At 41.4% G+C, this 24,204-nt stretch overlaps 1 protein-coding gene across 1 annotated transcript; it reads left to right on the top strand.

Moving 5' to 3' along the window:
- The first annotated feature begins 158 nt into the window (after window positions 1–158).
- Window positions 159–22,689, top strand: SEC24A (SEC24 homolog A, COPII coat complex component). The gene is made up of 23 exons (XM_030458899.1): window positions 159–368; window positions 5,562–6,065; window positions 8,325–8,492; window positions 9,729–9,806; window positions 9,975–10,141; window positions 10,682–10,854; window positions 11,808–11,910; window positions 12,772–12,898; window positions 13,230–13,339; window positions 13,733–13,845; window positions 14,507–14,625; window positions 15,213–15,268; window positions 15,568–15,774; window positions 16,048–16,168; window positions 16,346–16,504; window positions 16,994–17,167; window positions 17,937–18,047; window positions 18,667–18,842; window positions 19,414–19,551; window positions 20,178–20,282; window positions 20,410–20,502; window positions 21,032–21,135; window positions 22,220–22,689. The coding sequence occupies exons 1-23, from the start codon at window positions 296–298 to the stop codon at window positions 22,332–22,334; spliced, it is 3,294 nt and encodes a 1,097-aa protein (XP_030314759.1). The 5' UTR covers window positions 159–295; the 3' UTR covers window positions 22,335–22,689.
- Window positions 22,690–24,204: the final 1,515 nt, after the last annotated feature.

Genomic DNA, 24,204 nt, shown 5'->3' with positions numbered 1-24,204 from the left:
CCCTCTCTCTCTCCCCCCTCCACCCCCCGAGGTCCCGGCCCGGCCCCGCCCCGGTCCCTTTAAGGCGCTTGGCCCCGCCCACTGCCGCAGAGCGTCGCTCCCGGAAGTGCCACGTGTACGCCCTGCGCCTGCGCCCGCCGCCCGGTAGTTCCGGTGCGGGGCCGGCTCGGTCCCTCCCCTCCGCTGCTCTCCCCTCCTCTCTCCCTCCCCAACCCCCCCTTTCCCCGAGCTGGGCCGGGCCCCGCCAGACGGGCGGCACCGCTGAGCCGAGCCCGGCACAGCCAGCCCTGCCGCCATGGCCCAGCCTGCCAGACCCGCCGCTACCTACTCCGGGCAGAACGGCGCCGGGCAGCAGCCCTACAGCAACGGTGAGGAGGGCCGCTCCGGTGGGCCGGGGAGGGGGGAGCTGCCCGCCCTGCGCTCGTCCTTCCCACGGGGCAGCAGCGCAGGCCTCGGCCCGCAGATGAAGGGTTCGGGAGGCTGGGGGCTCCCCGGGGTTCTGCCCTTCGGGACGGGCGGCGGCCCTGGGGGCTGCACTGGGTCTGGCTCCTTCACCGTGTGCCGGGGGGTGGGGGGTGTGAATGAGGGGGGAAAAAAACAAAAAAAGGAAAAAAAAGGGGCAGAAGTGGGTAGCGGTGCCTGTCACCCCCCGCGGCAGCGCCCCGGGGAGCGCCGGTGCCGGGCTCGGTGTCTCTCGGTACGGGTGGGTTTTCTTTGCGCCTCGGGCTTATAAATTAACAGAAGTGTCTCTGAGCAAGCCCGGGTTGGTGCTGCCGGGGTGAAAGGTCCGGTTCGAGCGGCCCCGGGTGCTCCTGCCGCCGGTGTGTCCTGTGCTCTGACCCTTTGGAACCGGCTGTACATGTGGCACCGCCGGTATCGGGGCGGGGGGGGCCCGGGGAGAACCGGGCTGGGCGCAGGCGGCAGATGCTGGATCTTCATTTATCTTGTCGTTCGTTTAAAACTGATCTTATCTCCTGCCATGTGCTCCATTCCGGGAAAATCTTGACGGCTCCTGTTCCGCAGAATACATTTATTTATTTTCAACAGGAGATACCGAGGGTGAAACGGAGCAATTTATCATCAGCCTTCTGAGCAGGGAAGAGAAAAACACAAGGCAGCCCTTGTCTCTGGGTCTCTTTTCTGTGTGTGTGTGGAAATCTGTGCTGTTGGAGGGTTTCCTGATGTCAGGCACACAGACAGCATCCCCTCTGCTTGGTTCCTTAATCATAGAATTGGCTGGGTTGGAAGGGACCTCAGAGATCATCACGTACTTGAGTCTGTCAGGAGTGGTGCTGCATCATAAGCAATTCAGTTATAATGATAATAAAAACGGGTTTTTTTTTCGTTTGTTTTTTTTCCTCCTGCTTTGTGCATGAGTAATGAAATGGTTTGACTTGTCTTTCCCCTTCTCCTTCACAGGAACCTCGTTACTTTTCCCCCCAGTCATCTGCACAAGGATGTTTTGCAAACAACTGGCTGGTTGCTTGTGGGGTCAAGCAAGTGGGAAGCTTTCTGAAGAGAAAGCTTCTCTTCTGGCAAGCAGGGGATGTGCAGAGGAACGTTAAATGGGGTGATTTACACACTGGTGTTTGCTAGCTTCCCTCTACTTGGGTGATGCACATAATGGAAGCTCTGGAGAGGCAGTCAGAGGAGGAATTTCAGGCTTCCCCAGCTGTCAGGTGTATGGAAATGAAAGAAAATAAATGTAGAGTTATGCAAAGGCAAGGTAATAAAATTAAACAGTTGTTGTGGGATGAGTGTGGGTTGCTGGCCTTTTGCATAAGTGAGATTATTCAAACGTGGACTGTGCTTTTCATTGTTCAGAATGTATGTTGAGATGGTGCTGGGATCCCTGAGCTTTCCAGTAAAAATGGAGCTTTTTAGAGCAGCCTAGAGCCTACTTGAGAGCAGGACTGTGGCCTGGGTGGTTTGTGAGGACAGAAAGCTGTCCACAGAGTGATGAATTGCTCTGTAGCTGTCAGCTCTTCGTCTCAACCTGTTGCTTGCACGACTGTTTGCAGGTAACTCCCCGAGCTCATGTTTCCATGAGGGCAGTAAATTGTCACAGCAGCACCCTGTGCTGACCAGGAAATTGTTTAACATGGAGCATCAGGTTGCTTAGCAACCTCCTTCCTCTCCATTTGTTTTTTTTTTTCTTTTAGTAGGACCAGAACTGTGTGTTCATTTGACTGCATGTTACCACTTTGTTTTCCAGTTAATAGTGTGAACAAGGAGAAACAATTGCTTTAGGACTCTTTTGCTCTCCTTATGTGATACCTTTATGTCTTAATGGCTTTAAACTGGAAGAGGAGAGACTTAAGAAGAAGTTAGGAAGAAATTCTTCACTCTGAGGGTGCTGAGCCCCTGCCCCAGGTTTCCCAGAGAAGCTGTGGCTGCCCCATCCCTGGCAGTGTCTCAGGTCAGGTTGGATGGGGCTTGGAGCAACCTGGGCTGGTGGGAGGTGTCCCTGCCCATGGCAGGGGGTTGGAACTGGATCATCTTTAATGTCTTTCCGACCCAAACTGTGTTATGATGTCTCAGTGTGGCACTTCATGGTCACAAACTCTTGAGTCTGGAGACCAGTGGGTCAGAGCCAGCTGAGGCAGGCACTGGTGGTGACCAAGCCTGTGGCAGTTGGGTTGGGATGCAGATTTTCAGTGTGTTTATCCTTCCCATCTCCCTGGTAGCTGGAAAGGCTGGAAAGCTGACAGTGATGTACTAAATAACTGGCTCAGAGTAGGTGATGCTGGAATTCTGTGGGGTAGAAAGTATGGATTGAATCCTCCCCTCCCTCATTTTATAAAACCATTAGGCAACCTTCATATATATTCCAGTGCCACTCCTACTCTCTTAGGAAGGCTAAAGTGACTTTGTGTTCCTATAGAGGTGTCTTCAGCTGGGAAGTAGGTGGCCTCTCTTGCATCAGTAACTTTATCTCTGCTCTGAGGGTTGGTTGTTTTGCTGCCATGCAGGTGGTTTAGCTCTCAAGTGTGTGCTGAACTGCTTCTTGGCTTCACAGAACATCAGAGAAAAACAGCAGCACCGTTTGGGGAAGGATGGAGAGTCTGTGTACTCTCTGACAGGCCTCTGAAGAAGTCAGGGTGAGATGGGTACCTGCTTCTGAGGTTTTTGTTTTCTGCACTGTGAAGCCCTTGGGAAAGGGTCTGCACCCCTCAGTGCTTTTGCTTTAGTTTGGTGTCAGTTTCCTGCAGGCTTGGGCGTAGCCTAATGGGACTTCTTGGTGTGCTTCTGGTTTCAAAAATTAACTGGAAACACAGTGCCAAGGTGAATTAGATTTTTAAAGCAGCAAAGTGCTGTAGAAAATGCCAGGTTGGTCAGTTTTGGGCTTCATTTCTATAGCTTTATCCTCAAACTTATTGCTCAGTTAGGGGAAACAGTGCTTAAGAGACCAATCCAAGTACTGTGATTCCTGCCTGGGCTACAGAGTCCTGCTCGAAGGTGAATATTCAAGTTATGAAGTTGATTTGTATTTGTTCTGGGTTTTTTTTTTTTTGGTTGGTTTGTAGTAATGTTATTGTATGAGTGCACATGCTGATGCAGTCCTGAGGCCTGGCAGCCCCTAGGAACCCTTCATCATTCTTAGGGTGAGCAAGTTTAATTTACAGCAGGTTTTGTAAATTGATTGCTGCAAAGCCATCTGATACACTGCAGGGTGATTTTCAAAGGTGACTCATAATTGTTGGTGTTTTTGTGTGTGCAAGCTCTTTGTTCAGACACCATTGATTTTAGGGAATTATTAATTACTAAGATTTATGAGCAGTGTTGTAAAGGCAGTGGTGTGTAGCTGGATTCCCTAACTGACAGACAGCATATTGAGATTAATGGGAGGAGGAGAGCATCAGACATACTCTTTATGCACAAATAACAGAGGTGGTGAGGATGAGGAGACTGTAGTACTGCCTTGGCCACCAAGTTACCATGGATGTGTAAGATACTCAGTGGAGTAACATCTATGAATTGTAACCTAAGACTTTCTAGGGAGGAAGAAGCTGAATGGCCAGTGCAGTGTTTGCCCTAAGTATTTCAAGTGTATTCTGCATTTACCTCAGTTTATTATCAGGAAGGCCCAAGTTGAAAGTTATTTGAATTTGGTAATGCAAACTACTTCACTTCCCATCCCTGGAGGTTTTTAAGGCCAGGCTGAACAGGGCTCTGAGCAACCTGATCTAGTGGGGAGTGTTCCTGCCCAGGATGGAGGGATTGGAACTTGATGATCTTAAAGGTCCTTTCCAACCCTGAAGATTCTGTGATTCTATGATTCTTTTGGAATGCAACTAGAATGTTTTAATAGGAAAACAGACATCTTTATGCTAAACAAAATTCTGATTCCATCCTGATGGCAGCTGTTTCTAGTACTTGTGTGGTGAATGTATATATATATATATATATATATATATATGAGTACATATCCACTCCCCAAGATCATCTCTCTGGCATGTTTCAGCAAACTGAAGAGTTGAAGCCCACAGGGGTTTTGGATCTGGAAAATGTTGTTTATCCATGTTCATAAAAAAACCTATTTCCAAATCCTAAGTAATTCTGAAAATCTAGGAAATAGTAATGGGTTGCAAAGAGTCTTAACTCTAAACTACGAAGAGGAGTTTTTCTGCTTTCAGATATTTAGCTGTCTAGGTGGAAGACCTCCAGTATTCAAACTGTGTTTGGGTGGGGGACAGCCATAACATGACTGGTTTAAATACATGATGCACCATTAGAAAGGGGTTTAGTGATGTGAGGAGTGGCTGGCTGTGGCATGCTATGAACAACCTGTAGTAGCAGATTTCTTGATGGAGCTCTTACTGAATTGGAGAGCTCATGGTACTCTATTTACTGTTGGGAGAGTTATTCTTATTTTTTCAGTTTGCTTTTCAATTGAGTAAAACTTAGTTCAGCTATACCAACCAGTACATAAAATGCACCCCATTAACCTATCAAATTTCATTTTCCCCATTGGTGAATTACTTTCTGATCAAATTGTCCTTCATTCCATCTTCATAACCAGTTGGCTGCTCACATGTGCAGCATGTATATGAATAGTTCACTTACTAAAATTAACTGCAGAAACTTCCATAGATTAGCTCTGTCACTTGAGAACTAGCACGGTGACCTATGCTGAAACTGCTGCTTGTGTCTTTGCTGTAAGCTGAAGTTGAAGTTGGTGTCAGTCATCAAGTGAAACTGAGTTGTTGCATAAGGGGTTCTTCTTCTGCTTTCCTTCTGCTCTCTTGTCCTGCTGCCAGTGATGTGGGAGAGCTTCTTCTCTTTGGTCTGCTTGCTTTTGGGTGTTGCTGAAGATAGAAATAGTGCCGGGTGTGAATTCCAGTCCAGGAATGCTTAGGCTGCTGTAAAAAAAAAACAAATCAAAACAAAGATCTAAGTTTTGATAGTAAAATACTACATGTTGCCTGCAGCAGTTCTTCTGTCACTTCCACCTGATTGTTTAAAAGACTTGGAGACTAATAAAAGACGTCTCTTCTTTTCAGAAGTGAAACACAACACTGACTTTCTAAAGGGCTTCTTTTTTTTTTTTTCTCTTCCAGGTCCTGTTCAGAATCAGCTGATGCATTCATCAGATGGCCAAGGATACAGCCCTTCAGCTTCAGGATTGTATTCACACCAGACACCAGGGAAGGTTCCTCCCCATCAGTCCTCTGGACAGTATAACTACAGTGGCTCTCAGAATGCTTCTCCATTAAACAATTACCAAGGACCTGGGCAGACTCTCAATAGACCACCAGTGGCACCTTTCTCTGGGTCACCAGTGCAACAAACAGGTCCTGTTCCACAAGGGCTGCTGCCTGTGTTGCAGAACTCAGCTGCTGTATCATCTTCTGGTAGCTTTCCTCCTGGAGCTAGCCCACCAGTGCTTTCCAGCTGGCAGTACAGCCAGGCTCCTGCAGGGCAGCCCAGTGGGGCTCATGGGATGGGGACAGGCTCAGCTCAGCCACCTGCATCTTTATCAGGAAATACAAATCCTCCAGGAAGTTATCAATATGCTGCTTCTCCAGGAGGTCCTCCACTTCAGAACAGCTATATGAATGCAGGTATCTAAAACTTCTTGATATTTGTGCTCATGCTCGTTTCTCAGCATCTTTTTTAAGAAAAAGAAACATAAATAGAGATTTTGCTTTGCAGTGGAATTTTGCTTGTGGAGCAAAAATTCCTGGGTGGTTTCTTGGGATCAGAAATGGAAGCTCCATGTGCAGGTCAGGCATTTAGAAGCATAGAATTGGCTGGGTTGGAAGGGACCTCAGAGATCATCAAGTCCAACTCTTGAGCCACTACCACTGCAGTTCCCAGCCCATGGCACTGAGTGCCACATCCAGGCTCTTTTGAAATATCTCCAGACACGGAGAATCCACTACTTCCCTGGGCAGCCCATTCCAATGTCTGATCACCCTCTCCATAAAGAAATTCTTTCTAATGTCCAACCTAAACCTCATTGACATTGAGCTTCCTGTGGAGAAACAAAGAAGGACACCAGCTGCAGTTCGACAGTTCTGTCTTAAGTCCTCTCACCTAGCTGAGATCAATGTACCTACCTATTCATTTACATACAAAGTCTAAAATCCCTCATACCAATGGAAGCATTAGAATGCATCTGCACCAAGGCTTCCATGGCCCACAGCTTCTCTTTAACAAGCTGAGTAACCTCTTCATCATCTTCCCACTTAATGAGTTTAAAAAACATGCTACATTTAGCCCTGGAACTAGCGGATGCCTGGTTGCATCAGAGATTTCACTTGTTGAAGTTGGCTGAAGTAGTTTATCTCCTGAATTTCATGGTTTTGGGAAGCTGTGGGTAATGCTGCTTCACTGACCTTCAGTGTTTCCTGGGGTGGCTGTGGAAGCATTGGCATTCTTGAGTCAAATGGGAACTCTGGGAATTCACAGGTAAAAGTGTGGTCCTGTTTAGTGAGTGTGGCCTTTTGCAGTTAAATCTTGTTAGCCTTCCTGTTAGCCACTTGATACAGGTAGTTCTCAGGATGATTTAAATAGCTTGAACACAGCTTGGAAAGAGAAATGAAAAGCATTCTGTGCCATTGGAATAGAGGCCAGTCGAGTGGAGAGCATCCTTACTCCAAACTTGTAATTTTCAGTGTCTAATAGTAACTGTCAGTTTTTAGAAAGCACTCTGAAAGCATGAGACACACAAGAATTAACACCTGATTCTGCTGTTGGCAAAAAGATTTTCTAATACTAAATATCTCTTACATAACAAGTATTAACTTTGTTTCCATAATAATCACAAGTTTCTCATTGCCAATCTACTCCTTGTTGTAGAGGTTTTCTTAACCATCCTAATGGGAGTTACTTAGAGAAATAGTTTAAATGTTAAATACCTTTTCCTTATGAAATGTTTTAGAGGTTTTTCTTGATGCTAGTTTTTTTTGTAATAAGCCCAACTAATTCTGCTTTGATACTCAAACTGTCTTAAGCCTACAGAATTTATGAAACTCTTTCTGGCAGTTTGTTGGAATAAAGAATTAGTACTTTGAAATTAAGGAGGAAAATTATGAGAAATTTTGGAAAGTGGCATAATGAAATGAGTGTGTGGAATAGTAGAATTCTTACATCCATTCAACAGTGAATCCTCCTGAGCAATTTCTCTGGTAATGTTTTGTAGAACAATGATCACTTTTAAAATAAGTTTGTTGTGCTCATCACACTCATTCCTAGAACAAAGGTTTGCCAGCTCCCTGTCTGCATGGCCAACTTTGGGCATCCTTTCAGACACATTTTAAAATAGAAGCAATGAAAAACTTCCCTTTGACTCTTACTGTGGAGGGAGTGAGCAAAACACCTCACACTTGCCCTGTACGTTTATTCAAACTGCACATTGATCCCAAGTTAATTCTATTTACCAAGTCATTTTAGTAGCTACAGAATCTGTACATTGCTGGTTTGCATGAGATTATTGAAGTGGAAGATGAGCATCCTGTCACAAAGAATCCTTTTAGACTCTTCCTGGTTCCTTATACTCTTGATATGGTGCTGTACTATAAAGTCCAGGCTTAGCAACTGAAGTTGGGATGCCTTGTGTACCTCTTGAACTTCTTACCAACAATAGCAACAAAAAGCTGAGAGATGTTGTGGGTAAGAGCCACAAGAACCCAGTATGAGAAGAGCAGGACAGAAACAATTAGAAGTTCTGAAACTTCCTTACAAGCATGTTAGGACTTACGTATCTCAAGCAGTTTATCCTTTGCACAAGAGAAGCATTCAGAGTTCCATCTGGGTTTTTTTAACAGAACTTTTCTTTTTCAGCTGGGTTAAACTCCTAAAAATTAATCTCTTCACAGGATCTGTACCTCCTCCAGTGACTCAGCCTTTAACTCCACTCCACCCCCCCTCAAGGCCACCTTTAGGACCTCCACCCCTGGGTGGTCCACCTTTAACTAGGCCATCAGCACTGACAGCAGGACCACCTAACACACAGCCTCTGCTAAATTCAGCTGCAAATCAAGAAGGTAAGAAACAATCTGTTCTTGTTGAACTTGAAGATTGCAGCTTTTAAAGTCAAGTACACTGTTCTATTTGACACTCAAATAGTAAACCTGATACTAATACAGCATATTTCATTTGAAAGGAGCAGGTTAGGAGTAAAATATTTTTTGTTGACAGTTAACAAAGTAAAATTAACACCTCAAAATAGATTTTAAAGTGTTATTTAACATAGAATTGTTTATATAGCTGTACTTTATTCTTCCCTGCTGTGTAAAATCTCTGAAATGCTTATCTTGGATTGGTTCATTTTTCAGAAGGTAGTTTTTACATAGTTTGTTCTGTTCAGATTGAGAATTTCTTGTATGTGGTAGCTGTGTGAGTGCAAGAACATAATATTCAGATTTAGCTTAGTTTTGAACATATAAAATTCACTAGGAAGTGCTATGGCTTAGAAAGGGTTTTCTTCATAATGAAGAGAAACATCTGCAGAGCTCTGGAGAGAGAAATGTTTAGTATGGGAAGTAGGTTGACTGCTGCATCCTAGCTAGACTCAAAATATAATGCAAGTTCCTTTCATTGGGTCATGTTTGAACATTTTAATGGTAATGGAAAGTAAACTGAGTTCCTACTTCTCCTTGGAAATAGATAATCAGGTTTTTGTACTTAGGCACAGCTTACAAAAGGCTGTCCTTTGGCAGCACTCTCAGTTTCAAGGTTTTTCTTATCTTGACTGGTGTGTGGCCATGTCAGAATTGTTGGTATGTGGTGAGCACTGCTGGATGAAGGCTGAAGGGAACTTGGTGTTTTTGTGAATTATCAGTGGAAAGAGTTCTTCAGGGAACTTGGTACCTGAATTTCAGGGTACTTTGAAAACTGCAGCTGACATATAGACAATTCCTTCTCATCACAAGTGTCCCTTGACACCTCACTGCATATCAGCTTGGAAGGTCTGGTGGATATCTCCTCTAAAGTAATCTTAAAAGATCGTTCAACCAGAAGTGTAGGGACTTGGGTTTTCCTTGGAAAAAAAGATTGTGAGATTTGATGAATGTGCTTTGTTGAGGTCATGTCAGCAGAAGATGTGTGTGTGAGACAGAAGATGTCTATTTAAGTCAGTTTTTTTACTGAAACAGAAACTATGTAGATCCAAACCACTCTGATCTTCATATTCACCCATGAAATAAAAGTTCTTTGCAGTTACCTCATTACAATTTCTTAGTAACTTGTGAAAATTTTACTGGGACTGTCTTTCTAAATAGGTGATGCTACATCTGCTGCCAGTGATGGGTCTGTGGTCCAGAACAGCTATGATGCAATTGAAGGTGGTGGCCTCATGGGTAAGGCTTTGGGATTAAAGATGTTTATTGTGATGTAAACTGTTTCAAAATAGAAACTAAACATTTTTAGAAACTAAACAACAGCAAAAAGCCTTCCTGCTGTATTAACACATTGAGCAAGCTGCTGTTCTTCAGTTCATTTTAAATATTTGTCTCCTCTGCCTCTAGCAACTCCACATCCTTCTCCTGGACCCCCAAATCTTAAGATGAATAGGAGTGTTGGGTATTCATACCCTACCTTACCTCCAGGCTACCAAAATACTTCTCCACCTGGAGCACCAGGAATTCAAGCATCTGCTTTGCAGTATCCAGATGGATCAAAACATTTCCACCAGGTAAAGGTTGTCTGCTTTTCATCTCAGTGCTTTCATAAGATGGTGTGTGCATCTCTGGGGTGCTGCTTCTGGGGTTCACTGCTTGGTGTACCATTTCTTTGAGACAATAGACATGGTTTGAAGTGACAGCTTTTGCTGTCACCCTGGCACCAGTTTGGAAAAGCAGCATACAAGCTCTTTCTGAAGTATTTTAAGTTCCTGCTTGGAATATTAAAACTTTCAGGTGCTTTTGGCATGTTTTTTCTTCCCTCAAGTTGTTACTGTTAGCTCAGGTATCTGGGTCTTTTTCCTGAGCTTTCAAATCCAACTGACCAACATGTTTGCCAGCTAAGCCTTTGTCTTCCAAGAGCAATTAGCAAATGTGTCCTAATTTTTACTCCTATTACGTTGCAGGTATTTCTAAATATATCACTGTAATACAATGGAAGTTAATACACAAAACTCTATAAAAATGAAAGGGAAATATGAGTGCTTTTTAAGTTAATTTTGGGTTTCATGCAAATAATTGGCTCTAATTTGTAAATTTTACTTTGGCTCTAGCCTGCCTTTGGCACTAATCATTTAGCTGCATCTATGGGTAGCCTGAGTCTACAGCAAGAAGGTTTAAGACCTGTGAATCTTATTCAAGAAAGAAATATTCTTCCTCCAACCCTCCTGAAGGCTCCTGTCCCAAATTTGCATGAAGAGATCCAGAAGCTCAACTGTAATCCTGAGTAAGATTATCAATTTGCTATAATTCATCAAAATAAACAGAAGTACACATTGCTAGTTGGAAGGGTAACTCTTCACAAAATGTTTCTTTAATTTTGTGAGTAGAAAGCATGGAAAAGATGCTTCACTGCATCTTGGTGGTGGCACAGGTGGTAAGTGGTTTCAGCTTTGAGTTGAGGAAAATGATCTGTGTAGAAGGGTGAGGAAAAATACGTTGTTTGCAAGGCATCAGTTGATAAGCACAGAACCTTTACAGTGAGTATGAGTGAGAAAAGATCTAAACTAGGAGTTAACTCACTTGAGTGAGGTACACCAAAAAGATTGTGACCACAGTGAGTGACCTCTATACTGAATGAAGTAACCATCTGGACTAAATGGAGACCAACAAACTGTATATTACCAAGTCCTCCTGCTTTGCAAGTCCTCTTACGATAGAGGAAATACCAGTGTCTTTATGAAGCTGGTCAGACAAACAAGCTGAACTGGATTTGCAGAAGGATTTCATATCTGTACCTTGTGGAAACCACAGTTCTGACATCCCTGAAATGACTGTGGGGTTCTTAAATATTATTTGGTAGTGCTAAGAAAACTTTTTAAACTTTACTGCTTTAGATTTGTATAGAAGGCCACCTCAAAACTGTGTTCTAAAGTAATGCAAGTTGATTTGGTGCAACTTGGACCATTGTTAGGCCTAGCTTTGACTTGAACAACTAAAATGACACTTGGTTCTGTGTAAAGGACATGTTTATAAAATAACAGAAGAACTCAAAATATGTCCTCTGGGTCAAGCTCAGACTGAAACTGAACAATTTGACAGAGCTGGAGAAGATCCTTTATCTGAAAATGAGAATTCATTATCACCAGCTCTAGGAAAATATCAAGGATACTTTGTGCTACTGAAGCCATCATTTTATTACTTCAAAGCCTCTGAAATAACCCTTTGTCCTCCATGTAGGTTGTTCCGCTGTACCTTGACTAACATTCCTCAAACTCAGGCCTTACTGAATAAAGCCAAACTTCCTCTGGGGCTCCTGCTTCATCCTTTCAAGGACTTATCGGTATGACAAGTATTCAGAACTTTAAATGCTGAAATATCAACTCTGCCTTTATTAAAATCTAGATCTGAACAATAGATTATAAAAGAAGGGCAAGTAGGCTGGTTAATCTTGGCCCACAAAACTTACCCTGGTGACTGACACTTCCTGTTCCATACAGATCATTGTAATTTTGCTGAAATTTTTCTCCCCAACTTTTTAAAAAATTTCAAGCCTCACTTTTTAATTTAAAAAATCCCTCCCTACCTCAGAAAAGTAGCTACCTCAAAAAGTAAGAAGCTTAGAGGCAGCACAGCACTCAGACTGTGCTCAGAAGGCAGCACACACAAATTCCCATATTGCTCAGATAGCTTTATCTTGTTCCTTATCAGCTGTAGCTATTATTTCCTTACCAAACCTAGTATTAAATCTGTATTGAGTTAACAAGATTAAAAGGGTTTTTATGTCCTCAGATAACCAGAAGACTTTGTGAAAGTAGCATGTATTCTATTGAATATTGAAATAATATTCTATTGAATATTGCTATTTTTCACAATGTAAGGGTTGGTGTTTTATTCAGATTATGGTTGAGGTGGTTTTTTTTTCAGATTTGTCATTTGTTCTTGGGTGTATGATTTATTTTTAAACCATCAATGTAAAACTCAAGACTTTAGAGGCTGAGTTTGGCAAGTTTCTGAGCTCAGTTCTGACCAGTTGGTTTATTAAGGAATTGTAGGGGTGCTGCCAGGATGTGGAAATCCATCTTCCTTCAACAAGTGAGCTTTGAGTAACTAACCAGGAAGCAGAGTGTGGATACTGTTGTTATTGGCAGCTGAATAGCTGTAGTGTGGTGATGCTTTAAAACAGGAAGCTTTTCTTTTCCAGCAATTGCCTGTGGTCACTTCAAGTACTATTGTGAGATGCCGTTCCTGCAGGACATACATTAACCCTTTTGTCAGCTTTCTAGACCAAAGGAGATGGAAATGCAATTTGTGCTATAGAGTGAATGATGGTAGGTTTTAAATGTGCTTGTTGCTCAAAACTCTTCAGGTTAACCTTTCTCACCTTCACCTTTGAGGCTGTGATAGCTGTAGGGATCACTGCCAGGCATGTTGGGGCTGTGAGGGATAAGAAGGATTTCTCATGGGCAAATGAAGCCCAGGGATTCTGATGGGGTCTCCCAAAGTACCCCAGCAAGTCACAAAGTAGCTGTCCTGCCCAGTGTAGTTCTCCAAGAAGCATTGCCCAACAGGCACTGAAAAGTTGATGTTTTGTGTTTTTTTTTTTAAATGCACCACAGCTAGTACTAGTGTGAAGTAATAATGTATAAACTTATTGCATAGTTCCTGAAGAATTCATGTATAATCCTGTGACAAGAGTTTATGGGGAACCTCATAAAAGACCTGAAGTCCAGAATGCTACTATTGAGTTTATGGCTCCATCTGAATACATGGTAAGGCTTTATTTGCTTTGTTATTCTCTCCCTTTGTTTTATTTTGAGAGGGAAGTCAGAAGAAGCCTTGTTTAGCTACTGTTTTCTAGCTTAGTAGAACAGTTGCTGCCTCAAGGAGTGTATCAGAACTCTTAGGAAGAACTGCAGATGGTTCTCCATTTCTAAGCATTCATTATATCAAGTTTCTTCTGTATTTAGAATATGTAGGTGTTTGTAGGTTTTCTTCTTCTGGAAGAACACTATTAATTCTAGAATTGCCCAGTATGAGATAAATGCCCTCAGAAGTTCTAGCTATCCTCTGTGTGTTTATAACAGAGTTTAAACTTGGAGTGGAATGAATGAACCAAATCTAATAAATGTGGAAATTAAAGGTAATTTTTTTTCTTTTCTCAGCTACGTCCACCTCAGCCACCTGTGTACCTCTTTGTGTTTGATGTCTCTCACAATGCAATAGAGACAGGATACTTGAATACAGTCTGCCAGACCCTGTTAGACAATCTTGACCTGTAAGTACCTTTTCCTTACAGTCTCCTATTCTTATCCTCTTACCAGACTTGTGATAGACATCAGCATGCCAGTCCTTTCTGTCTAGAGAAGATTCCTACCATTTGCAGCAATGGCCAATGTACTTAAAATGCAGCATAAAGCTGTAGTCTTTTTCAGTTTCACTTGTGTAAAAGGTAGTTTAGAGGCTTGGCTTTCAGTCCAGCTTTTTTATTATTTGCTTCACCAATCCCCCAAATGAATAAACACCATTTTTGTGATGTCTTTTTATCTATATTTTCCTAAAGCTGAAATTATTTAGAGAAGTATTTCCTGAAAGGAATGTCTAAATCCAATAAAGTCTTCGTAAAATACATGCTGGCTGAACTTATAGAAATGCTGCTTCATATTTTGTAGCATGTCTCTTCCTTTTCTTCCATTTCTTATCACCCTCTTAAAAATGTCTTGAGTGCCTGCTAGGTGACTCCACTATGAGCTGCTTTTTTCTTCTTTTTTTCTTCCTCCAAAATGACTTTAATCAGGCTGCTGCAGTGTTATCTGTTAAGCTGACTACTTGGGAACAACCATGGACAGTTGCAGGGGATGTTTTTGTGGGTTTTTTTTTTTTTTAAGCCAGCAGAAATTAAATTTCATCTCCCTGAACACCATATGTCTCTTTTTTAGGCTTCCTGGGAACACTAGAACAAAAATAGGCTTCATAACATTTGACAGCACAATCCATTTCTACAGTCTTCAGGAAGGTCTCTCTCAGCCTCAGATGCTTGTAGTGTCAGATATTGAAGGTATGCTGAAACAACTTCTGTGATGAGTATCTCCTAATGCCTTCTGGGTTTGACTCCTTTTGTTGTGTTTAGTGGGAGTTTCTGATCATTTTTTTTAGTCTCTCTAGTAATGGCTTCAGAAGCAGCTGCTTCATGAAGCCCCTGATGTCTGAGCAATGGCTGTTCATGACTCATGAGGACAGCTTTCTTTGCTTCTAGTTTAATTTTGACAATTATCTGGATTTCTCTTATGATCCCAAATATTGATGCTTGGTAAATTGCTGTTGATTCTGTGGTGACTGATGCTTAGTGCTTGTTTTTCTGCCTTCATTTTCAAGTCATTTATGCTATGAAATAGGGCAGAATGAGCAGTTGAAAAATCTTCACTGTGCATTTTTACATTATAGTTTTCATTATCCTTCAAACCTGTGATTCTCACATGGAATTCTAGCCACAGGTAGGCTTAGAAGAAAAAAAAATGCACAGAATGTTGTTAAAATGGGTTTACACACAGATATTTTTTCATTAGGCATAATGGATAGCAAGAATCACTGGGGAATGTTTGTGTTTCCAAAGCATAACTTCAATACTCTTTTTTTTCCTTCTAGATGTATTTATACCAATGCCAGAAAACTTATTAGTAAATTTAAATGAAAACAAAGAGGTAAGAACTATATTAATTACTGGGGACATTTACACAGTGTGAGATAAGCATGATAAGTTCTGGATTATTTAATGCTTTTTAGCACCTACAGTTTAAATGCCAGGTCTAGGGTGGGAAAATCCTTAAATTTCTCAATATGACTGTAAAAACTTGCCAGTCTGACACAAGATTTTCACTATCACTTTTTCTTTACTCCCTTAATATTAGAAGTGTTATTACATGTTTATGTAAATTCAGCAACCAGCACTATAAAGAAGAATATTCTTTAAGTTTTCATCTTTTTGTCTTCTCAATTGTAGCTAATTCAGGATCTGTTGAGGAGCTTGCCACAGATGTTTACCAAGTCCCTGGAAACTCAGAGTGCTCTGGGGCCTGCATTACAGGCTGCCTTTAAACTGATGTCCCCCACTGGAGGGAGAATCTCTGTATTCCAGACACAGCTTCCATCTGTGGGAATGGGAGCACTAAAGCCACGGGAAGAGCCAACCCAAAAATCAACTGCCAAGGTTAGGAAAGCAAAAAGGTTGAGAGAACTGACTGCCCTGTTCTGTACATGTAGTGCTTCTGGAATTGCCTCTTCTAGGTTAATTTTGTGGTTCTCATGTTGAGAGTATTCCTTGGTTAAAGTAGAAAGAACAAAAGAAACATCCAAGCATAGAAATACAGATTAATAATATGATTTTTAAGAATTAATTATTAGTGTCCCTGAAAACTGGCAAATAAATGTGTTCATCTCTTTGAATTTCCTTTGTATTTGTAATACTCAGTTGTATTAACAGGACATACATCTGACTCCATCAACTGATTTTTACAAGAAAATGGCCTTGGACTGCTCAGGGCAACAGGTTGCAGTGGATTTATTTCTTCTTAGTGGACAGTATTCTGACTTGGCTTCTCTAGGTAAGTCATATTATGCTGTTCTGGGACATGTAACATGTACTTTTGGTAAATATGTACAATCTAAAGTAACATTTAGTATTTGAACCTGATTTGGATTCATCTAGTGTGTCATTGCATTCAACTGGTGTGTTTAGAGGCTACAGCAGCAACTGCCAATGTGCACTGGTTTTGTTTCAGGTTGTGTATCAAGGTATTCTGCAGGCAGTGTTTATTACTACCCATCTTACCACCATAAACACAACCCTGTCCAGGTGGAGAAACTGCAAAAGGAACTGAAACGATATTTAACGAGAAAGATTGGTTTTGAGGCTGTTATGAGGATAAGATGCACCAAAGGTTTGGGCACAGTTCTATTAATTTTTTTTGGGGGGGGGAAAGAAGGGAGAAGGGTGTTTGCTGTTATTTGGGAATGTTTTGATTGGTATTTTGGCTGTTATGTAAGCTTAAATGGTTAATGAAGATTAGAGAAGTAACATCTGTAGCAGGAATTGGATCATTTATTGAAGACTTGTTTGCAGTGTCTTTACTGGCATTCAAGTTCCGTTTTCCAAAGGTTAAAACTGGAAGTTGTTTCAGCAAGGGACTGTTTTTACAATCTAGAGACTTAGTACAACTCTGCATTGATTTGACTTCTGAATTCCTGGAATTCTGTGTATTAGTTGCTTGCTTATGATATTTACTGTTCCTGATGATACTTCATTTCATTGAGAAGAATCTCAACATTCTGATACAGAGCCACATAACAGTGATGGCAGATGTGTAAGGGGTGTCTCTGGTTGATGGCTATAAAAATAAAACTGATTTCCTCCAATGCTGCTCTTGTAGGGCTTTCCATTCACACTTTCCACGGGAACTTCTTCGTGCGATCGACGGATTTGTTGTCGTTACCCAACGTAAACCCAGATGCAGGATATGCTGTGCAGATGTCAGTAGAAGAGAGTCTGACTGATATGCAAGTTGTCTCCTTCCAGTCAGCTCTCCTGTACACATCCAGCAAAGGTAAGATGTAGTGAAATGAGGCAACCAGGTGCCACTAATTGCCAGGGAGTGAGCATGAGCTTGTGTCAAGCCCACCTGTGCCTAATTAGGGCGGGCCCCCACTGCGCATGAGCAGGACCAGGGGGCCAACCCTAATTAGGCACAGGTGGGCTTGATACAAGCTCATGCTCACTCCCTGGCAATTAGTGGCACCTGGTTGCCTCATTTCACTACAGTAAGATACACAGCAGCACTCCAGGGAGTGTTTTCTTACCCATTTATCAGCTCCAGTAGCAGGAACCTAAAGAAAAAATATTTTATTTAATATCAAGGTCATAGCTGTGAGGTGTTACTTCATGTTATTGATGTTATTCTTTCTTCCAAACCAAGAATTTTCTTGGGAAGCTGAATTCTGGTCTGAAAATAGATAAACTTAACCCAGAAGCTGACAACTAACTATTTTTAAAAGCTACTGGAATGGTCTGATTCACCAGATGTATGATACATTTTAGATGACTTTTTTCTTCTTCTTTTTTTCCTTCTTTTTTTTTTTCTTCTTTTTTTTTCTTCTTTTTCTTTTTCCTTTTTTTCCTTTTTTTTCTTCTTATTTTTTTCTTCTTTTTTTTTTCCTTTTTCTTTCCTTTTTTTTTCTTCTTATTTTTTTTCTTCTTTTTTTTTCTTTTTTTTTTTTTTTTTTTTTTTCTTTTTTTTTTTGGTGATGGTGACATTTCTTTTATTGCTTCATAAGACAAAAGTTATATTTGGAGACCTGAGTTTTCTTTTCTCACAGGTGAAAGACGAATCCGTGTCCACACAATGTGCTTGCCTGTTGTAACCACCCTGAGTGATGTCTATGTAGGAGCAGATGTACAAGCCATCACTGGGCTGTTAGCCAACATGGGTAAGCATGATAAGAGCTTGTTTTGGGTATGGATGGATGATATTCCTAAAGCTCTGAGCAGCAGTCCTCTGGGAATTAACATCAGAAGAATGTTAAGTCTGAAGAAGAAAAGGCTCTGGGGGAACCTAATAGGGAGGGGACTTTTTACAAGGGTGTGTAGGGATAGGACAAGGGGTAATGGTTTTAAACTGGAAAAGGGGAGATTTAAGTTAGAGATGAGGAGGAAATCCTTTGGTGTGAGGGTGGAAGCTCCATCCCTGGAAGCATTCAGGGCCAGATTGGGTGGGGCTCTGAGCAACCTGATCTAGTGGGAGGTGTCCCTGCCCATGCAGGGGGGTTGGAACTGGAAGATCTTTAAGACCCCTTCCAACTCTAACCATTGCATAATTCTATAAGAAAAGCTTCTAAAAGTGCCTTCTAAGTTGCAGACCAAAGAAGGGTTTATTTAAATTTTGCCTTAAAGTATCAGTACAGCTGTATGTAGTCACCTGTGCTTAGTGTGGTGCACCCCATGGGGGTTTTTTTCTGAATAATTTGTCTTGACTTCCTTTATAGTGTAGTAAAATCTTCTAATCCCTACCAAGGGAGGAAAAAGCTTGAGCTTTGTTCTTTCTTGCAGCTGTGGACAGATCAGTTTCTGCTACCCTGAGTGATGCCCGGGATGCCCTGGTCAATGCAGTGATTGATTCTTTATCTGCTTATCGCTCATCAGTCCTCAGCCTGCAGCAGCCTGGGCTCATGGCCCCCTACTCACTGAGGCTTTTTCCCCTCTACGTCCTGGCACTCTTAAAGCAGGTAAGAGTTAGAAGGAAATGGTGCAAGAGGATGATAGTCTGTTTGGCAAAAAGACTTTTCTTTCTGTACAAAATAGCCTCTCTCTTCTTTTACAATATTTTTGTAGGATTCAAAGTATCTTGATTTAGTTTGTTTCAAACCAGCCTTCCAGCAATCTGCCATCAGAGTGCTGAGATACACAACAGATTTAACAATGGTCCTTCTTACCCTGCTAAATTCTCTTAAGATGATAATTCAGTGTCTCTCTGCACCCCAGAAAGTGATGATTTGAAAGGTCAATGTAGAACAAAGCCTATTTAGTTGTTTCTCAGGCCTGGGTAGATAGCATACAATTTTACAGATGGTGGATATTTGGTTTTATCTTGGAGTCTGTGTTATAAAGAATTGAGGGGTTTGGAGAAAGCATGGAGAAGTACAGAACAGCAGGGGTAAAATAAACATGTTTTGAGAAAATCCTCATGATTCAATAGTGAGACTTTTAAAGAAGTTAGAAATAAAGAGTAGGTGGTGTGCTAAATTCAACTTATTTCACTTTCTTTTAATGGTGAAATGAAATGCCCATTGTTTGCAGAAAGCATTTCAAACTGGGACAAGTGCACGTTTGGATGACCGCATTTTTACCATGTGTCAAGTGAAGAACCAGCCCCTCGTTTACCTCATGCTCATGACACACCCCAGTCTGTACAGAGTTGATAACCTGACAGATGAGGTGAGTGTTTGCATTGCTGCACAGCCTGTTTGTCTGCATCCAAAGGTTTGTACAATTGGAAAGCAAATTTGTATTAGAAACCTCACAGGTTTTCCACGTGAAATCTGCGTAGCTAAAACGTTCTGATTCCCATTTCCCAGTTGTTACCTTTCTGTGTTTGTTATTTGGGATTGGATTGATGAATTCCAGAGAGAGGGTTTTTCCTAACTGACTTCACTTGTGTCATTATTTTGCACTCTAAATCATAAAGGAAGTGTAACACATGCTTCAACTTTCTGTCCCTGTGTAGCTTCCTTTATTTTAAAATGCCAGCATAGTTCTGTGAGCAGTGAGAGAATGTTTGTGTAAGAGTCTGAGTGATTTTAGAAATCACATTTTTTGTACATAATAAACCTGATATTAGAGTTCTAGAACTAATTAGCTAAGATGAAGATGATGAAGCACACTCACTACATAAAACATTAAGAGATTTATTAGCAAATTATGTGCTTGGAGTATGCCTTCAGCTAAACTGAGGAAAAGCTTCAGTATTCAGTGTAATATGGCCAATTTTTATATAATGCTCTGTTCTTGTGCCTGTTCCAGTGCATCAAGATGTGAACCACTGTTTTTACTTTTTCCTTCAGGGAGCTCTTAACATAAATGACAGAACCATACCTCAGCCACCCATTCTCCAGCTGTCAGTGGAGAAGTTGAGCAGGGATGGTGCTTATCTTATGGATGCTGGCTCTGTAAGTCATGTGCTGATGATTTTCAAAAGTATTCAGATTTTTTTTTTTCTGAGAACTCTGTATGTGGGAGACTGCTGAGGTGTAGTGTTGTGTTGGATTAATGTTACTATTGTTGGCTATCTTTCAGGTAATGTTTATGTGGATTGGGAAGAACTGTGGGCAGAACTTTATCAGTCAGGTCCTTGGAGTTCCAAACTATGGTTCAATTCCACAGAATATGGTATGTGCTTGCTCTGCTGTGCACCAGTTGTACAGTGCTGCCAGAATATTATTTTCAGGATAAAATACCACTGTTCAAATAGTAGCCCTCAAGTTATTACACCCTATAAATCCAGAATCTGGAAAATAAATAATTTCTATTACTTCTCTTAAGAGTTTTTCCAGACAGAATGTTTATAGATCAGCACAGAAAGAAGGGGCTTGTGATGATTAAGTTCAGAACTGTGTGAGCAGACTGAGAACACCTGGGAATAGTAAGCAGAGTGGGGCAGTGGGAAATGGTGTGGTTTCTGCAATGAAACAGGTATCAGTGACATCACTGTGCTGATGGCCAGGTGCTGATACAGTATTGTGCACTTGGCTGTTTCAAACCCTTTCAAAGAGGAACAGACTAAAACTCTGCATCACAAAACACACTCCTCTGGGTTTGCTTTATACCAGATGAAGATAGCTGGGCTATTTTAAGTGTTCCTTTTACTGGTTTTCTGAAAAATCTCATATATATATTAATTATGCCATTTGTCTCTTAGACACAACTCCCAGAACTTGAAACTGCAGAATCTGTCAGAACAATAGCTTTCATTTCTTGGCTGAGAGAACAGAGACCTTTCTTCCCTATACTGTATATCATAAAGTAAGTGGCTTTTAACAGTCTTTGTGCTTCTTGAGGGACCTCTCAACAACACATAGTTGGGTATCATACATTTTACTTTTTTAATGGAAGTTTTAACAGTGGTGCATGCTGTGCCTAAGAGATTTGACAACGGAAATCATTTGTTCATAGAATCATAGAATTGTCTGGGTTGGAAGGGACCTCAGATATCATCAAGTCCAACCCTTGAACCACCGTTGCGGTTGCTAGACCATGGCACTGAGTGCCACATCCAGTCTCTGTTTAAATATCTCCAGACACGGAGAATCCACTACTTCCCTGGGCAGCCCATTCCAATGTCTGATCACTCTCTCCCTAAAGAAATTCTTTCTGATCTCCAACCTAAACCTCCCCTGGCACAACTTGAGACCCTGCCCTCTTGTCTTGCTGAGAGTTGCCTGGGAAAAGAGCCCAACCCCCCCCTGGCTCCAACCTCCTTTCAGGGAGTTGTAGAGAGTGATGAGGTCTCCCCTGAGCCTCCTCTTCTCCAGCCTCAACACCCCCAGCTCCCTCAGCCTCTCCTCATAGGATCTGTGCTTGAGTCCCTTCACCAGCCTGGTTGCCTCCTTTGGACCTGCTCCAGGACCTCAATCTCCTTCCTGAGCTGAGGGGCCCAGAACTGGACACAGGACTCAAGCTGTGGCCTCCCCAGGGCTGAGCACAGGGGCAGAATCCCTTCCCTGGACCTGCTGGCCACGCTGTTCCTGATCCAGCCCAGGATGCCATTGGCTTTCTTGGCCACCTGGGCACACTGCTGGCTCATGTTCAGCTTCCTGGCAATCCAGACTCCCAGGTCCCTTTCTGCCTGGCTGCTCTCAGCCACTCTATCCCCAGCCTGTAACATGTTACATGAGATGTTTTCAATTAGAATTTCCAGAGACTAAAAAAAGACTAAACGTTCCAGAACAATCTTTGGTTAATGCCACATAAAAGAAGTAAACGTTGATAATTGTGCTTGTTGGGATTAATCACAAGAGCTATTCAGGATCCATTTTTTGCATGTTCTTAAGCTCTTGAAATACCTTGCCACCTGACCTGTGACTTTCTGAATGTTTTCATTTTTAAGGGATGAGAGTCCATTGAAGGCAAGTTTTCTTCAAAATATGATAGAAGACCGAACAGAATCAGCCTTATCATACTATGAATTCCTCCTTCATATACAGCAGCAAGTGAATAAATGAAACACTGGTCTTTGCCTCAATTCTTTAAGGAAAGATCTTGCAGTAAAGAACGATTGTGCTTGTAATATCTTCATTAAATCTGTGGCCTGAGAGAGTTGATGAGAAGTTCTCACTGTGATTTCAACAAACTAAAGCAAATAAAGGACCACATCTAAGAATCAAATGTGCAACTACATAATATTGTACCTTTAAAAAAAAAATAATCAAATTATTGGAACTGGTTGAGCACCTTTAATTTGCTGCAAATCATATTTTTACTGTAAGTAGTTGCAACATGAAGTACATTTACAGAAGCAATATTGAAAAGGTGAAATACATTTTGTAAAATAAAGAGTTCTTTGTTGTTCAAAATGTATATTTCTGTAACTCTTTGCTTTTTTTTTTTTTTTTCTTGCTGCTAGATCTAAACCCTCACAATACTGATCATGATTTGCAGGGAGATTCTTTCTAAGTGCATCCAGTGACTACAGACAGAGCATCTCAATGTTCAACTTAATGCTGAAAGTAGCAATGAACCAACTGTTCATTGTGAAACGAACAAATACTTTTGAAGTGTCTAATCCAGTGCTTGGATTGGGTTAGGGCTAAATAGGACTGAAGGTAAGCTTAACCTTGACAAGGTGGCTGTAAAGCTTTTGATAAGCCAATATTCTAATTAAAACCAGCAGAGAGGAGTGGGCCTTACATGAGACATTTTAAAAAGTCAGTGGCAGAGTCAGCAACAAGAGGTAGACTTGGGTAGACTGCAAGCTTTGGTTTTTCTTCAGTAAAAGGAATACTTTTAATTTCAGTTTGTGACTGGTGTGTGAGGGGAAGGACAAGGAGGTTTAGCTCAGATTTTGTTTGTTTGTTTATGTTTAGTAGACTTTTAGCTCTTGTTTACATTAAGTGAATGTGAGGCCCCTAGAATCTAGACTGTTTCTGAAGTGAGTTGGTATGAGGGGACTTCAAACCTAATGTTGAGACAACATGGAGTATTCTGATGTTACAGTTGGAAAATAAATTATTTTTCCAAAGTGAAGAATATTATATTGCATTGAAAGATTTGTTTATGGTTTGAGATATGCTTGAAGTTTTCAAATTATTTTTTTTTTACTGCAGCTGTGTAATGAGCCTAGGTCCAAAGCCAGTGTGCACCAAACAAAAGCTTTAAATATACTCTCAGATGCTTGCCAGAGCTACAGATGGAAGTTGATACTGAGTTTGAAGGGAAAATTTATATACAGAAATAACTTTATAAAAGTGTATTGATAATTGTTCTGATGTGGAGATTAAGCTATCATCAATAATATGTACCAATGTAAAGAGTATTTAAGTTCCTGTATCCTTGTGCCTGTGGAAGTGTTTCCTATGGAAAAAAAATCTTGCTTTTTTTAACAGTGGTAAACTTAACAATCTTGCAAAGTCTACTTGCAGGGGCAAGTAACTTGACCGGGTAAAACACTTCTAAGCAGTCAAAGGTTCTGTGATTAGTCCAGTTAAACTGACATTTTGTGACAAAAATGTCAAAGGACATCATGGGGTAATCATTTGCTGCCATTTCAGGCTGTAGCTGCACGCATTGTCAGGAGTTGCCTTACTTCATGGGAGGAGTTTCTGTGGGGAAATTGTTCTTGTGGCTTGAGCACAAGAGGCTGAAGTTCAGAACAACATCAAAAATAGCATGAGAGAGGCTATTATGGAACCAATTTAAACTTCCCTGTCTGCTGTCTCTGTTGCAAACAGGACTGTATTTACTTGAACATCTTTTTTCAGAGAATTGCACAGTTCCTAGTCATAGTAAAGAGGGGGGTTGAGTTTTGATGAGGTATCTTCATTTAAATCATAAATGGAAGCTATGCACTTGCATAGGTTATGACTTAAAACTTGT

This window comes from Calypte anna, chromosome 13 (assembly GCF_003957555.1).
Source record: "Calypte anna isolate BGI_N300 chromosome 13, bCalAnn1_v1.p, whole genome shotgun sequence".
NCBI classification, from domain to species: Eukaryota; Metazoa; Chordata; class Aves; order Apodiformes; family Trochilidae; genus Calypte; species Calypte anna.
Note: the sequence above shows the minus strand (reverse complement) of the source record. Positions and strands in the feature narration are given on the sequence as shown.

Coding starts and splice junctions, on each gene's coding strand:
- SEC24A (XM_030458899.1), top strand. CDS start 296: ATGGCCCAGCCTGCCAGACCCGCCGCTACCTACTCCGGGCAGAACGGC. Junction 11,911..12,771: donor ATCCTTTCAAGGACTTATCG/GTATGACAAGTA, acceptor TTTCTTTTCCAG/CAATTGCCTGTGGTCACTTC. Junction 19,552..20,177: donor TTGATAACCTGACAGATGAG/GTGAGTGTTTGC, acceptor TTTTTCCTTCAG/GGAGCTCTTAACATAAATGA.